Source organism: Malania oleifera, chromosome 3 (genome assembly GCF_029873635.1).
Source record: "Malania oleifera isolate guangnan ecotype guangnan chromosome 3, ASM2987363v1, whole genome shotgun sequence".
Classification (NCBI taxonomy): domain Eukaryota; kingdom Viridiplantae; phylum Streptophyta; class Magnoliopsida; order Santalales; family Ximeniaceae; genus Malania; species Malania oleifera.
Window position 1 is genome coordinate 42,327,281 of NC_080419.1, and position 15,881 is coordinate 42,343,161.

Consider the following 15,881-nt stretch of genomic DNA (forward strand, 5'->3'; position numbering starts at 1 on the left):
AGAAGCAAACGAAGGAAAATTGCCTTCTAGTATAAAGATTTGTAGGAAGAGGTATACATGGAGCAACTTCCTGAGTGTGTTGAACAGGGAGAGGATGGTAAGGTATGTAGGTCGCAGAAGGCCATTTATGGTCTTAAGCAGTCTCCTCGATCCTTGCTTGAAAAATTCAGTAAGGTGGTCTATGCATATGGTTTAATCTAGTGCCTCTCTTTCTTTGTATGCCAAAATGAAACTCGTGCGGTTCTTCAAGTAGTTTATGTTGACAACATCATCATCATTGACAGTGACCAATGCAGGATTGCAGATGTCAAGCAGTGGCTTCAAGAAAATTTTTAGATGAAGGACTTGGGTACTCTGTTATTTTCTTGGTATTGAGATTGTACAGGGTAAGAAATGGTTGAATCTATTTCAGCGAAAAATATAACATCGACATGCTAAGTGAGACTAGTTTATTGGGAGCTAAACCGATACTCCTATGGGTCCTAATGCGAAGCTATCTAGGAATGTTGGACTAGACTTTGAAGACTAATATTGGTATAGGCAGTTGGTTGGCAATTTGATCTACTTGACTGTCACTAGACCTGAAATATCCTTTACTGTGGGGATGGTGAGTCAATTTATAAAAATCCCAAACAAAGAATGCTCTTTCTAGGATTCTAAGGTATCTCAAAGGATCTATTTGAAGAGGTTTGATACGTAAATGTAATAGAAAATGTGTAATCATGGAATATTCTCATGCACAATAAGTTGGCTCGGTTGATGATTGAAGGTTTGCTACTAGATACTTTACATTTGTGGGAGGTAATCTTGTTACCTAGCATAGCAAGATCTAGTGCTGAAGCAAACTACCAAGCTATCACCCATAATGTGAGTAAGCTTATGTGGTTGAAACCTCTTATGTCAAGGATGGGATTCTTGGTTAAGAAGCCTATAAATATGTTTTGTGGTAATCAAGCTTCCATTTATATTGCTAGCAACATAGTGCTTCATGAAAGGCTGTGAGAACTCCATTTGTGAAATCTATGGATCAGTTAGGGGATGTTTCACAAAGGCTTTATTAAGTCTGCCATAATTTAAGGCTTTATTTAATCTGCTTTGAGGCCTTATCTTTATACTTTAGTGAGTGATGAATTAAGTAGGAGTATCCAAAACGAGAGCCGATAGTATATGTTGTTTGCAGATGGTATTGTTATGGTTGACAAAAGTAGGAGTGGAGAGAATCTAAGTTAGAACTTTGGAGAGAAGCTTTAAAGTCTAGGGGTTTTAGGATAAGTAGCAATAAGACAGAATTTATGAAATGTAATTTCAGCTGTAATAGGAATGAATATTGGAGATAATATTAAACTTGATGGCAAGAAATTAACAGCACTAGTAAATTTCAATACCTTGGATCTATTATACAAGTGGAAGAGAAATTGAGAAGGATGTAATATATAAAGTTAAAGCAAGCTGGGTAAAATGAAGGAGTACTTCGGGCATGTTGTGTGATATTAGAATGCCCTTAAAATTAAAAAGAAAGTTCTATAGGACAACTATAAGATTGGCCATGCTATATGAATCAAAATGTTGGGAAACAACATATCCAAAAAGTAAAAGTTGTTGAAATGCGAATGCTAACGTGGATGAGGGGTATAAAATTAGAAGATAAATAAAGGAACAAACATATTCGCGATAAATTAAGACATAGAATCAGTAGAAGATAAGATAAGAGCGGGGCAACTTAGATGGTTTGGGCACCTGAAATGTAGGCCAAATAGTGCACCAATGAGGAGGAATGAGCTAGTTACTGTTGCTGGTAGTAGAAGAAGTACAGGTAGACCTAAAATAATTCAGAATGAGATAGTGAGGAAGGATTTAATAGAACTCAAGATATCCAAGGAAAATGCCTTCAATTGTGTGAATTAGTGGAAAAGGATTCACATAGCCGACCCCACATAGTGGGACTTAAGGCTTTGGTCTAATAATCTAGGGTAAGGTGATATTTATAAATCTCCATCTTGAGGGGGGCGTTAGAAGACATAAGGCTATTTCAGTGGTTATGTGCTGTAAGTGGGGGTATATTTTGTCTTTCAAGTTTTTCATTATTCATATAAGAGAGCAGACCTGGAGCTGAATGTAATGCTCTAGGAAACTGCTACCTCTTTTTCTCTCTCTCTCTTTTTTTTTTTCTTATCTACTTCTATTCTTTTCTTCTCCTCGTCTCCACCTCTAATTTTACTTGTTTGGTTTCTTTTTAAGAGGATATCTTATCCTCCACTCTCTGTAACCTTCTGTTTTCTATTAATGAATTTTGTTTTTCTGTCGGGAAAAAAATAGTTATAATATTTTTTGATAATAAAAGGTGTATCAAGGAAGAGAATGTACAACAGTACAATCGTAGCAAGGATACTAAATCCTCAAGAAAAAAAGAAATAAAAAACAAAAAGAAAACTCAAAATAAAAAACAAAAATAAAAGCAAAACAAAAATAAAATATGCTCTGGTCAGCCAAGAAATCCCTTCCAGTCATAGTTCACTGAACACTTCAAATTAGCTGATTCCCTCTGATTCTTCACCTTGGATTTGCCACCATCAAGCCTGACTCCATTACCTCCTTGATCAGACAACATGAGGCCCATAGTCATCCAACAAACTCTTTGCTTCAATATCCTTCCCAGGAATTTTGTCTTGATCTGGAGTAGGCAGAATTCCATCAAACCTTTTCTTCATCTTTGGAGACATCATCTTAAAACGTATTAATACCATCTAAACCTTCTAAAGGAGCTAGTGACACATAAGATAAATCCCCAAGACAGTCACTAGAAGAATCAGAGGGATATCCACACTGTTTCCAAATATGGTTCAAAACTACACCTTTTTCGCATTCAACATCACTACTTCCTACGCTGTCCTCATCCGAACCATCCCCTGATCTCCTACTTTCCTTACTCAATTTGGCACTCTCATTGATTGGCCCTTCCACCATACCTTAAACACCTTTGGAATCACTCTTTATAATTTTATGTGTTTTTCTCAACAGATAATTCTCACTTATCTTCATTAAGTTTCCTCCCTTCAAAACCCATTTGCATTTCCTCATGACAAGCGTACGCCTTACCACTCCTCAAATTATCCAAATAGAATCCCATACCAGCTTGATTCCCTACTGAACCAAAAATAATATCCTGGTTTAAAAAATCACAAAAATTAAAATTCTTAGAAACAAACTCCTTCCTTACATTCCTGGAAAGTTTATTATTATAAGGGTTTGTAACCACCAAGCCCTGCACTGTTCAATCTAATCTAACCAATCATTAAACAGTTTCTCCAAAATATAATTATCTTCTGTATCATCATCACTCAAAATTTTTTGAGAGTTTTACAGAATTCTATCAATACTTTAAAGGATAGTAGCTTAAAACTTTGTATGGAAAGTTTGATGGGTAGAATTCATAACTGTCCAGTCTGGCATTGATCTATTTAATTTTATTTTGCGGCAAATTTTGACTACAAACTTGCAATGCATCCCCTTAATGTCCTGAATGTTGTTATTTTCTTTTTTCTAAAAGAAAAAAAAAAGAAAAAAAGAAAAAATAATTATTGCAAGTAGTCCTAACCTTGGTCAGCATTGAAAATTAGGCAGCAACACAAACTTCTACATAAAGGGATCAGAACTCACTCTGGCACTAATTTGATGTAGCTCAAAAAGGATACAATTGATTTTGAGAAGGAAATTTAAGAATATGACATTTTAGAGAAGAAGAATAGTGGAGTAGGAGAAAGAGAGCCCAAGAGAAACACCTCAAAACTAGAATTTAGAAGTAGAAGAGAATGTATGTGAGAGACAAGACAGACAAGAGGCTGGAAAATGAAGAAAAGGGTTCTCAATATCTTCCATTCATCATAAAATCCTTCACCTCTGACACAAATCCACATTGGACCTTTATATAGGCTTGTATCCTAATATGAGGCACACTGATAATACCCTACATGAAATACCTGCATAAGCCAAACAATGACCTGAGTAACTTCCAACATATTCACAAAATGTTTACAAAAAAATTTACATGCACTTCCATAGACAAAAAAACAAAAACAAAAACAAATAAGGTTTCACAAAAAATATAAAATATCCATTAAAGTAATTCTAAATTTTACCATTAAACTCCATACTACATCAACATCCAAAATATAATGATGGAAGTCCCAATGCATTCACAAATATGAAGGTAATACGAAATTTAGAAAGTGACGTTAAAAAAACAGATCCACTTTGAAAAAACAGAGACAGAAAATAAGAAAATACTTTTTACGCCCTCCTTTGCCACTTTCACTGCCCCTTCCAGATTTCAAGCTACTGTTGAGATCTGAAGCATGCAACCCAGTTGCATCAACAGTTTCTCTTTCTGCGACAAACCAAATAGCTACACATGATTACAGGAAACCACATAACCAAGACAAAAAAAAAAAAAGCCCAATCTTTAACAGCTGCAGTACAAGATATTACCCCGTCGAAGCTCTTCATCGAATTTTCTCAAATATTGATCAAGTTGTTGAATATGTGTATCTACCTGTTACATGATTATCAGCATTCACTGTTACTGAAAGAAATTAAACAATGATAATACCCAGCTAATTCCACTAATATTGACAAAATAGAAACCTAAATAGGAGTTAGGGGGTTCTTCATTCATTGCGTGGAAATTCAGCCAGCTCATTATGTTGTGTCATGCAACAGTTACCACAAAGTATAAGAAGGTTATCAATCATTGTTAGGCCAAATGTTACCTAAACACATGATACCCTGATTTTGGTGGTTTTGGATAGCTTGATATACATTGTTGGGTTCAACATTACCTAGAACAAGGAATGCTCCAGTTTGTGAAATAGTAATGGGGTCGCAGTACAAAACACATGATCTAAAATGAAATATTTAGGGGTATCCACATATAGACATATTTATGTGAAAAATGTGCGATAAAATATTGTAAGAGAGTATACTACAATATTTTCTTTGGTGAAAGAGATTAATAGTGTCTGTCTGACTAAAAAGAAAACTTTAATATGATAATGCTCCACTAAAGAAAGCCGCCAGGAATGAAATAAGGGATAGGATCATGATCGTGATCGTGATATAGGTAGAGCTAAGAATGTTTGATCTCATCAACATCAATGGATATGAAAGGGGATTTAGACTAATTGAAAAGACAGTATGGCTACCTCAACCTTTGATTGATCTTGAGGATCTCATTTGGATCTACAACCCCATAAGCAAACTCATGAATTTAAGTCAAGGAAAATTCCAAGGAATTTCATAGATCTAGGGATATGGTATATATGGCATTCAAGAAGAAAAGAGAAGGCAGTTTTTTTTCTCAGAGTAGTTGGTGGTGGAAATCCCTGGGGGGAGGAGATGGGCCATTTGGTTGCCCTACCATAGTTCATCGAATTGGTGAAAATTGTTGAAATAGATCTTTATGGATTTTCGGAAGGAAGAAACCTTCCATTGTTTGATGGAGAGAAATCTTTTAGGGAGGATGCTGAGGAGAGTAAATGGCATTGCCCCTAGTCAAAGAGGAGTAGAAGGCTGGTTCAAAATACATTCTTGTAGATCCCAAGTCTTGCACAACTACGGTTCACTTCATGGGTTCTGCATTTGTCAGGGGGAATCCAAGCCTCTCTGTCAACCACGGAAGTAGATAAATGCATGAACAAGTCAAGCTATGAGTGGTTGCAATAGGAGCAAGGGGGTTGGAATGATTGGTGACCTATTTTTGTCATATATCATCACACAAAATGGCTAAGAAAACTCTCCCAAAATAGTGCAATTTTGGTGAAAACTGAGCTCTTGCTTGACTGGTGGTACCCCACGTCTGAATGACTTAAGGTTAACTCACAGCTAAAGGCAATCACTCCATCTGGATCAAGCTTTGGCATTCATGTCACATTTTGGGACAAGAAAGTGTGTAGAGCCATTGGCAACCATACAGAAGATTCTTGGAGGTAGATGAGGCGACAAAAGACTGTCTACATCTAAAATGGGTGATGATTGAATCTAATTAAAGGAGAAAATCTGTGGCAATGAGGGTCATGGGCCGTTCAAGATCCCAACCAGGAACTGCTCTCAGATTGTTGATGATGAACAAGAAAATGGAGCATGAATATAACACACTGGTAATGGGAGGAGATAGGAAATAAGCACATGGCAAGGTGAAGAACCATGGAGGATGCTTTATCAGAATTCAAATTGATGGAGGTGAAGCCACATGAGAAGCAGATTTCGCAGAAGAGTTAAAAAAGGAGGGCGTGAAATTGCAAAAAGTAAAAGGCCCACCTCATTGTATTAGGGCCAATTTGTGAATAATTGAAATAATTTCGCATTTCTAAGCCAGGCAAAAGACAGAGAAAACCCAAGCCTGTAGTTGTCCCACTGAGCTGGAAAGATTTGCAATAGACCATCCGGACAATACTGCTAGTAGTTGAGCACAAGAAAGTAGGGGAACTCTGTCTCATAATAGATGTTTCTCATGGGTGGAAAGTAGGTAAATGGGTGAGAAGGATGGCTCTCTCACTAAATGAAGACACCAAGATGGGGAGTTAGGGCAGGAAATTCTGTACAAGAGTGACGTGATTCATTGTTTGCAGAGATGGGAGGAGTGAGCTCAGGACAAGGGCTAGGTTGTCTGGATGAGGTAAGTACAGCTATAGAACTTTGTTCAATGTCTCTAGATTTTGGGTGCAAGTGGGCAAGTTTAGCAGGGAAGTCATCATTTTGCTAGTAGAGTGAAGGCCTCGAGATGGAAGGCCTTAATAAAGCGGTGCCGGAAGTAGGCCATAGGAATGAGGATCCCATCAATGAATTTTACTGGCAGTGGTGTATCCAAATGGAGAGGGTTGAAAGCTGAAGGATAAAGTAGTAGAGAAGTTACTTGCACAGAGCAAAGGGCTTTGAGATGGGTAAAAACCACAGATTGAAAGAGTTTCTTGAGAATCCAGGGTATCTCAGTCTCAGGGTACAAAAGGAGATAATGAAACTGTTCATGTCTCTTGAGAAAAGATGGAGAGAGGCAGCAAAGACTGGAATAGAATTATAAGTGCTCAACATAAGAAAGAGATGGTGATTAAAAAATTAAAAGATTAGCAGGGTTAGTTAACCATAATGGAAGAGGTCTTATCCACATCTTTTTCCCATCCCTTCCAATTGAGCTCAGGGCAGAATAGTATGATTTCCTTCTTTGCAGTTGATTCAGTTAGCTAGCCTTTTATTTCCATTTCAAGAGATCTCTTAACGATAGAGAGCTGGTGGAGTTATGTTCCTTGTTGTCTTTATTGAATCATTGTCATCTTTTTTAAGATAGGGATATTCAGTCTTGATTTTTGGATCATTTGAGGGTTCATTCTTGCAAATCATTTTTTGAGTTATTGAACCATTCCAATTTTTCCCCCTTTAAATTCATTTACTTGGAAGGCCAAAGTAAACCACCCCCCCCCCCCCCGAACACCCAAAATAAAGGCTTTTATTTGATTAGTTGCACATAATAAATTCAATACCAACAACTCGTTGCAGATTAGGGGACCTTTGAAGGCTCTACCTCCATGTGTTTTTGTGCTCTGCTACTTGAATTCTGAAACAGCATCTCCTCATCTTTTTTTAGTACTGATTTTTTGCTTGGAGGATCTGGAATAAGTTATTTGGTGTTTTGGGAGAAAAGTGAGTGAGTCTGCATCGGTGAAGGAACTGTTGGCTGCATCATTTGAGAGTTTTGGAAGGGGCAATTATAGGGCTGTGTTATGTAAATGTGGTATTTTTGCAGTGCTGTGGAGGTTATGGTTGGAGCAGAATGCATGGATACTTCAAGAAAAATTTTACTTGGCAGCTGGTTTGGGAAAAGATACACTACTTGGCCTCTTTGTGGTGTGTTGGGTTTGGGTTTTTTCAAGGGAGTTAGCTTTTCAGAAGTTCAGCGAGATTGGAGGAATCTTTTGACATGATTCTTCCTCCTTTTTCTTTGTTGTTTTTTAGTTTTTCCTTCTGGTATGTTAAGAATTTTTTCACGAGAAGTCTTATTCTCCTCTTCGAAAAATTCTTCTCCTATTACTGAAATCTTTTCTTTTATCAAAAGAAACCATGATGGAAGAGGTGCTCACAAGGTGGAAGTGGGAGGAAATAGAGGTGTGATGAGCAAAATAAGCATCCACTTATTGTAACATTGTTTCATGGAATGTATGGAGTCTCCATGGCCCTGATAATGGAAAAGTAGTCAAAGGATGCTTAAGAAGAGGGAGGCCCGAGTTCGCATGCCTTTAGGAAACCAAAATGAACAACATTTCAGCTGAGTCAATTCACTCTACCTGGGGCAGAGAAGTGGTCAAAGGATGCTTAAGAAGATGGAGGCATGACGTTGCATGCCTTTAGGAAACTAAAAATAATGGCATTCTAGTTGAGTCTATTCACTCTACCTAGGGTGGAAGAAAGGTGGGATGAGCCGCTCTTCTAGCACTGGTGCTTCAGGTGATGTTCTGTGTGAAATACTAGCCTTGTCAACAACCTGTACGTGAGGTCGTGAGAGCATTTTGTTTCCTGCTTGCTGCAGTTGGAAGAAAATAAAGCTAGATGGGTATCACGAGGTCTATGGGTCTACAGATGATAGAAAAAGAAAGGATTTGCGGCAGAGCTTATTGAGGTGAGAATTGATTGAAGCCTCCATTGGTAAGTGCAAGGGACTTCAGCATGGTGTGCTATCCTCATGAAGAAATGGGCATAGCAGAACAGCCATGTGCACTAGAGATTTTTCCATTTTCATTGATGATGCAAAGTTTTTTTAATCTTCCCTTGCAGTGGGCTGCTTTTCCTGGTCAAAATACAGAGAGGATGTTGCAAGTTCCAGGGTTAATGGATTGCTTCTCTTCACTAAGAGTCCAGACATTCTGCAAGGTTGTATTCCTAGATCCACATTCAATCAAGTGCCTCCACTGCTAGACTGCGGAGGCATGGGCAAAGGAAAAAAGAGGCAGTTTTGAAAATATGCAGCTGAAAAAGCAGTTCTGATCAAGTCAGTTAGCAATTGATGAAGCAGCTACAATGTGAAGGGTCCCTCAAGTTTTTAACTTACTAGGATGCCAAAGATGCATTAAGGAGGACTCAAAAAATAGAATAGGGAGATCTTTGTGAGGGTGGAAATCAAACAACCTGATCCTAAGGGACTGCTAAGAAGGGGAAAGCCTGCTCCCGGTAAAAAGGCCAATAGATCAATTACATAGGAAAATTTAATTGATGGGGTTACTCATAAAAACCTGTGAAAATTTATTTTGCATATTTCACCCATTTTCCTTCTTCATGTACAAGGTGGTGAATGGTTCTCAAGTTCGTTTTTGGAGAGATCATTGGGCTTCTAAGTATTGTTGGTGACTTTCTTTCCTGGAAAATATTAATGTTAGGGAGACTCAGGATTTTTCTTTGCTACCAGAGGATGTCAGGCTTTTGACACACTTCTAGTGTATTTTGCAATAAATACTTATATTCTTGTTTGATCTTCAGTGTGATTGGTTGGCTGTTTCAATTTGATTTTTTGTGTATTTTTTCTTTGTTTTCGTTTTTTGCACAGTCTAGGTGGATTGACTGTCCTTCCATATTCTTCTCTCAATAAAGTGATCTTTCTTTGTTTTTTTTTTTTTTGTTTTTTTTCTCCTTTTGGATAGAAGAAGAAATTATATTAGAAAATAAGAATACTTACAACACAACAGAGGATAGGCAATCCTCCTGAGACAAAATAAAACAGGAAAAAAAAAAACACCTAATTTTGAGACTAAGGCCAAGAAATGAGAAGAAAATAGAGGAAATGATGAGCATTGTTTTGAAGAATGGGATTCTCATAGGCCAGCCATCTATTTTACTTGAAGTTTTGACCACAAAAATACTCTTGAAACAATAAAATAATTATACTCGACGCAAAACCAAGGCCCTAATTTTTGATTTCGACTATTTCGAAGATCCAATATTTGATGTCAATTTTTATTTCAATTTGAAAAACAATGAAAATAAGTAGTAATGCATGGAATTCTTATATAAAATTTTAGAAATGGTTAATAGACATAATAATGTGCATCTTAGAACTAGCTTGTTACATTCTAAATACATCTATGTTGTGTATGAGGTGCAACCATTGTAATGTAATAGTATATTAAACATATATGTAATATAATGTGTATTAAATAAAAATAAGATAATTGATACATGAATGGTTAAATAAAATATTGTTGCAAGTTCAATCTTTCATATAATTTCAAAGCCCCTTGTAATAATCTTTTGTTTAAATAAAAAATATATATAAATCAAGAGTGAAATTTCCTTGGAATTAATTAATTATTATTTATTATACAAATAAAGATAATTTAAAATATTGTTTTAAGTTTAATTTTTCATATAATTTCAAAGCCCCTTGTAATAATATTTTGTTTCGATGAAAAAATTATAAAGATAAATCAAGAGAGAAATTTCACTCTGCATCTAAATCTCACATTCAAATTCCAAGGGAATTTCATTCTATAGTTAAAATTTCGGCAAGTTTGTGTAAAATTTCAAGATTCTGATAAATTTCAGATGATTCATTGAAATTTTGACGGAAATTATGAAAATCGTCTGCCATTTTGATATTGACATAAATTTCAACAATTACCTGGAAGTTTAAGACCATGCACATAACTTGCTGCCACTCTTAACAAGTTGTAGTTTTGGCCATCTTCCAATTCCCTAGGTGCAACCTGTACAGCAAAAGGCTTGTAGTATATAAAAACCCAAATCCCTTTGATCAAGACCACCCCCCCCCCCCCTTGCCAATCTACCCACATATTTCATGTTGCTATTCATGGTTCCAACTTTTGATCTCAAAAATTTAGAAAAATTTGGGAGAGCATCTCTATGGGGAAGCAGCGAAGACACAAAGAAGCTCCATTTGATTGAGGGGGATAAAGTATGTTTTGTCAAATCAAGGGAGCTGGTGCTCAGGCATAAGACTCTAGTTGGCAAATATAACAACAACAACATTCGGTAAGGATTCATATCATAGTGATCTAACAAATTTTACACTGGCTGTCAGCTACCTAACGCAACCCTCCTCCTTTACTTGGGCTTGGGACAAGCTCTGTGTGAAAAAATTAGGACATTAAGTGCATCACAGGCGGATTTGGCAAATGGATATATATATTTAGGGTATCCAACAAAGGCCAAATCACTTTGACGAAGAGCACCCTTACCAATATTCCCACATATTTCATGTCACTATTCATATTCCAACTTCGGATACCAAACATCTAGAATATTTTCAGAGATATTTCCCATGGGAAAGCAATGATTCAGGGAAGGTGCAAAGAAGATCCATTTGGTTTAGGGGAATAAAGTTTGTTTTCCTATCAAATCAAGGAGGCTAGGGATCAGGCATCAGGCTCTAGTTGGTAAGTGCATACAGAGATTTGTTGTGTAAGGTCAAGAAGTAAGTATGGCTAAGACCAAGGGAGATAGTTTTCCATGAATGTAGTGTGTTCTGATGGGGTAGACCTGTGGAAAGGCATTATGAAGGGCAAGAAGGCTTTTTCTATGTTCATGAAATGAAAATAGGATTGGCTTTTTTTAGATGTCTAGCATATGATGGTGCGGCCTTCAAGAGATTGACAGTATAGTTACAGATATGCTGAGTAGAATGGTGGATAGGGCTGTGGATCAAGGGCTAGTGAATGGCTTGAAAATGGGGAGAGAGGGTGTGGTGGTTTCTCATCGTCAATTTGCAGGCGATACTATCTTCTTTCTAGAATCATAGGCACTCTTTCGAATTTATTTTGAGCATCCTCCATGTTTTTGAGACGGTGTTGGGGTTGAAAATAAATTTTAAGAAAAATGGTCTACCCAACATTAATACGCCTCTTGAGTGTTCTAGGGAGCAAGCTTTAGAGGTGGGGTGTAGTCTTTTAGAGTGGCCCTTGACTTATTTAGGGATCCCCTTAGGGGGGGAATCCTCGATCTATGGGTTTTTGGAATATAGTGGTGGAAAGAGTGGCCACGAGGTTGGATGGTTGGAAGGGGGCACTTTTTTCCCCTTGGGGGCGGAATTACCCTTCTCCAGGCTTGTTTATCTAGCACTCCCTTATATTATTTTTCGATTTTTAAAATTTCAGTGGGGATTGCAAATAAAATTGGGAAAATAATGAGCAATTTTTTATGGTCAGGAGTTGGGGTTTTCGGGATCATTAAATTAGGTGGGAGGAGGTCTACAAATTTAAATGGGAAGGAGGGCTCGGTCTTGGAAATTTGGTGTCTAAAAACATTGCTCTCCTGGCTAAATGGTTATGGCATTTTCCCTTAGAAGATCATTCCCTTTGGCATAAAGTGATTAAAAGTAAGCACAGGTTGGATGTGAAAGTGTGGGATACCATTGTTAGATTGTGAGGTTCTTCGAAGAGCCCATGGATATCTATTTCTCAATTTGTTTCCCTTATTCATTGCTCACAATAACTTTTTTGTGGGGAGGGGGTTCTCAAATTCACTTTTGGAAAGATTTGTGGTTGGGGAATGATGTTCTATCCGCATCTTTTCCTCGCCTCTCCTGATTGAGCTCAAGGTAAGACATTATGATGTCCTTTTTTGTGGTCGATTCAGGTAGTCCTTTGGTTTTAAAGAACTTTCATTTAAGAAGATGTCTAAAATATAGAGAGATGACGAAACTTTCCTCCTCCTTGTCATAACTGAATAATAGTCATCTTTCTTTAGACAGGGATACTTGGTCTCGGGCTTTGGATCTTTCAGGGGTTTATTCTTGTAAGATAGTATGATCTCTTTTTTTGTGGTCGATTCAAGTAGCCCTTTGGTTTCTTGGAACATTAATTTTAGAAGATCTCTAAATGATAAAGAGATGACAGAACTTTCCTCCTTGTTTCCATATAACAGTCGTCTTTCTTAAGATAGGGATACTCGGTCTTGGGCTTTGGATCTTTCAGGAATTTATTCTTGTGAATCTTTTTTCAAGTTTTTGACCCATTCCAACTCTTGTTTTCCTCTATTTTCACGTATTTGGAAGGCTAAAGCTTCCTCAAAGATTAATGGCTCATTTGGTTTGACAGGAGAGCTATTCATTAGAATAAAATAGAATAGAGTTTAAATTTTAGGGATCAGGAATAAACACCCCCATGATGAAATTTAGGAATAGTTATTCCTTATCTATTCCTTACTATGGACTCATAAAATGTTTCACATTGTTATTTGCTTTATAATAACAACATAATTTATTGTATAACTAATTGTAACTAACCTACTAAAGCTAATCTATTCCTAGGAATAGGCATTCTACAAACCAAACGTAACCTAAGGCTTTCATTTGACTATTGTGTTGTGCTTAATAGAATCAATACTAATAATCAGTTGCAAATTTGGAGTCCTTTGAAGGCCTTATCTCCACATGTTTGTGTGCTTTGTCATTTGAACTTTGAGTCAACTCCTCACTTGTTATTACACTGTGATTACACTTGGAGCGTCTAGAATAATTTATTTGGCGTGTTGGGAGAAGCTTGGGTTTGTCCAACGATGGTGGATGGAATGTTGGCCATCTCTTTGTGGGCTTCGGAAGGAAAAATGATAAGATTGCTCTATGGGAGTTTGGTATTTTTGCAGTGCTGTGGGGGTTATGGTTGCAGTGAAATGCGTGGATTTTTTCAAGAATAATAAAATTGTGCAGACAGCAGGTAAGATCCATTATTTGGCTTCTTTATGGTGCATTGGCTCTGGTTGCTTTAAGGGGCAAGCTTTTTAGAAATTCAGCAAGATTCAAGGATTTTTTTTTTTTTTATATTTCAAAATCTTTTTTGTGTTTTTAGTTTCTTTCTTTTTCTGGATTTTTCAAGAATTCTTTTGGGAGGTGTCTTATTCTCCTCTTTGTAAATTCTTCCCCTTCTAATGAAATATCTTCTTTTTCTATAAAAATAAATAAATAAAACAATTGTTTGGGTAGGATACTAAATTTGGAGCTAACACTACCTAAGCAAGTCCTTGAAATTTTGTTTAACAAATCTATCATATTTTTCTCCCTCAAGTTCGGTATAAGGTTGGTTATCTTCAAGTAGTACAAACTTGCCAGTTGGCAAAGAGGGTCAGATTCCGGCGGATAATGGAGGTTGAAAGTGAGAAGCCACCCTCTGAGGTAAGGTTTGGAGCTATTTCGAAGGTCTTTCCATAAAACGAGCATTGGTTCTTCTTTGCAGAACCTAAGTCACCAACTTGTGGAGGGATCAAATGTTCATGTCAAGAACCCTGTTTCATCCATGGCAAGGTCTTTTTCTTCCTGCCAAGCAAAGGCCGTCTTGATGCTCCAAATAAGTTCTACTTTCCCTATGAACCAAGGAAGCAAACCAGGTGCATCATTAGGATTAAAAATGCTAGTAGGTCTCATGTAGCTTTCACGTTTCAAACAACATTTCCAATTGGGGAATGCTTGCTCCAGGCGAAAGCCTTATTGCAACTGCGTCCAAGTATGTAGAGCATCCAGAAAACAATGAGAAATTGTTGTACCAGAGGAGCAAAGTTAAGTTCAAGATAATAAGTTTAAAAGTCGAAGGAGAAACAGACTGTACCAGAGTTTTTTGACGAACATAAAGAAAAAGTAGCAAATGAACAGATTTTGCAGGTTGATTACCATGACCTGGAATGCTCTACCCCTGCCTTGGAGAAACTTAAATGGCAGTTAGCTGAGGCAGAGGCTGAACTTTAAGTATGCAAGAAACCTCTAAAATATGCAGCCCCGTGAATCATGGGGAGTGGACTTGTTTGGATGAATGGAAAGAAAGGAGGGAAAGATACATAGCCCAGCAGCAGGTTGAAGAGGTTGATCCAGTGTAAAGTGTGCCACCCAACCATGCATTGGTTTTGCTGGAATAACTGTCAAGAAGGAACAATTGTTAATGTAGAAGATGTGAGATAAGGTTGTATCTGATTTAAGATGCTTGATCCTGGTTCATATCATCCTGCTTGTAGATGGAAAAGTTTGGATAAGAAATGATAATTTCATATGTGGCACATGCAGTACTACTACATATTTACTGGACATATTTAATTTTCTGCAATTAAGGGTTAGGGCTCCCATTGTAAAGCTTCTGAATGCTGAATCCAAGATATTTTCCTGCTAAAAATTTTTTTTTTTAAATAAAAGGGAGGGAAATCATTTCTGGGAAGTTCATTGGATCAGGAAGCCTCCTTTAGCTCAAGTGTACCCTTGTCACTACCGTTCAATATACTCCAACATTCAATTTCCTTTTCATGCAAAAGGGTAGATCTTGGAATTTTCACTGAGATCATTTGTTGTGTATTTTGTTAGAGAGACATATGAGAATTTTAAAGGGTGTGGCTACATCTAATAATGTGGCTTGGAGCAGAGTGTTTTTCGTCGAGAGATGTTTCTCAAGAATATTGTCATTCTTTTCTTTTGATGTACTTCTTCTTTCCAAAAATTTTCTTTGTTTATCCATACATACATACATATATATATATATATAAAATTACTTGTGCAGTAACAACAACAAGAATTTGCAAAGCAGTTGGGAAACCTAAAGTCCCTAGAAAAATTGCTTTTTTTGCTTGGGAGACTATACGAACAGGAGATAATCACAGAAAAAGAGGTCTTTTACTGGTTGAAGGACGTAATTTATGCAAAGAAAAGGGAATAGAGCAACCAACATTCTGCTGCATTGCAATTTTGTCAGGGATGTTTGGACACATATTTGGCCATGTTTTGTGGCTGACAGGATGATGCCAGAGAATGTCTCCTCCTTTCTCATTGAATGGAAGCTTAGGGGTTGCAGAGACGCTGGCCAGGCTGGTAATAGGCTGCAGGAGATGCCCCCACTTTGTGGTTTTTGGTGTATTTG

General features: G+C 37.1%; 1 protein-coding gene and 1 pseudogene across 1 annotated transcript in view; one reads left to right on the forward strand and one right to left on the reverse strand.

The window, feature by feature from the left end:
- The window catches only part of LOC131152251 (PHD finger protein ING1), an 80,860-nt gene that overhangs the window by 33,013 nt on the left and 31,966 nt on the right, over positions 1-15,881 (reverse strand). The window contains exons 4-5 of the mRNA XM_058104010.1: positions 4,486-4,549; positions 4,285-4,384 (exon numbers count right to left, since the gene is read on the reverse strand). Coding sequence (XP_057959993.1) covers positions 4,285-4,384; positions 4,486-4,549 — 164 coding nt within the window. The remainder of the gene's footprint in view (positions 1-4,284; positions 4,385-4,485; positions 4,550-15,881) is intronic.
- Positions 6,626-14,856, forward strand: LOC131150288 (vesicle-associated protein 4-1-like; annotated as a pseudogene).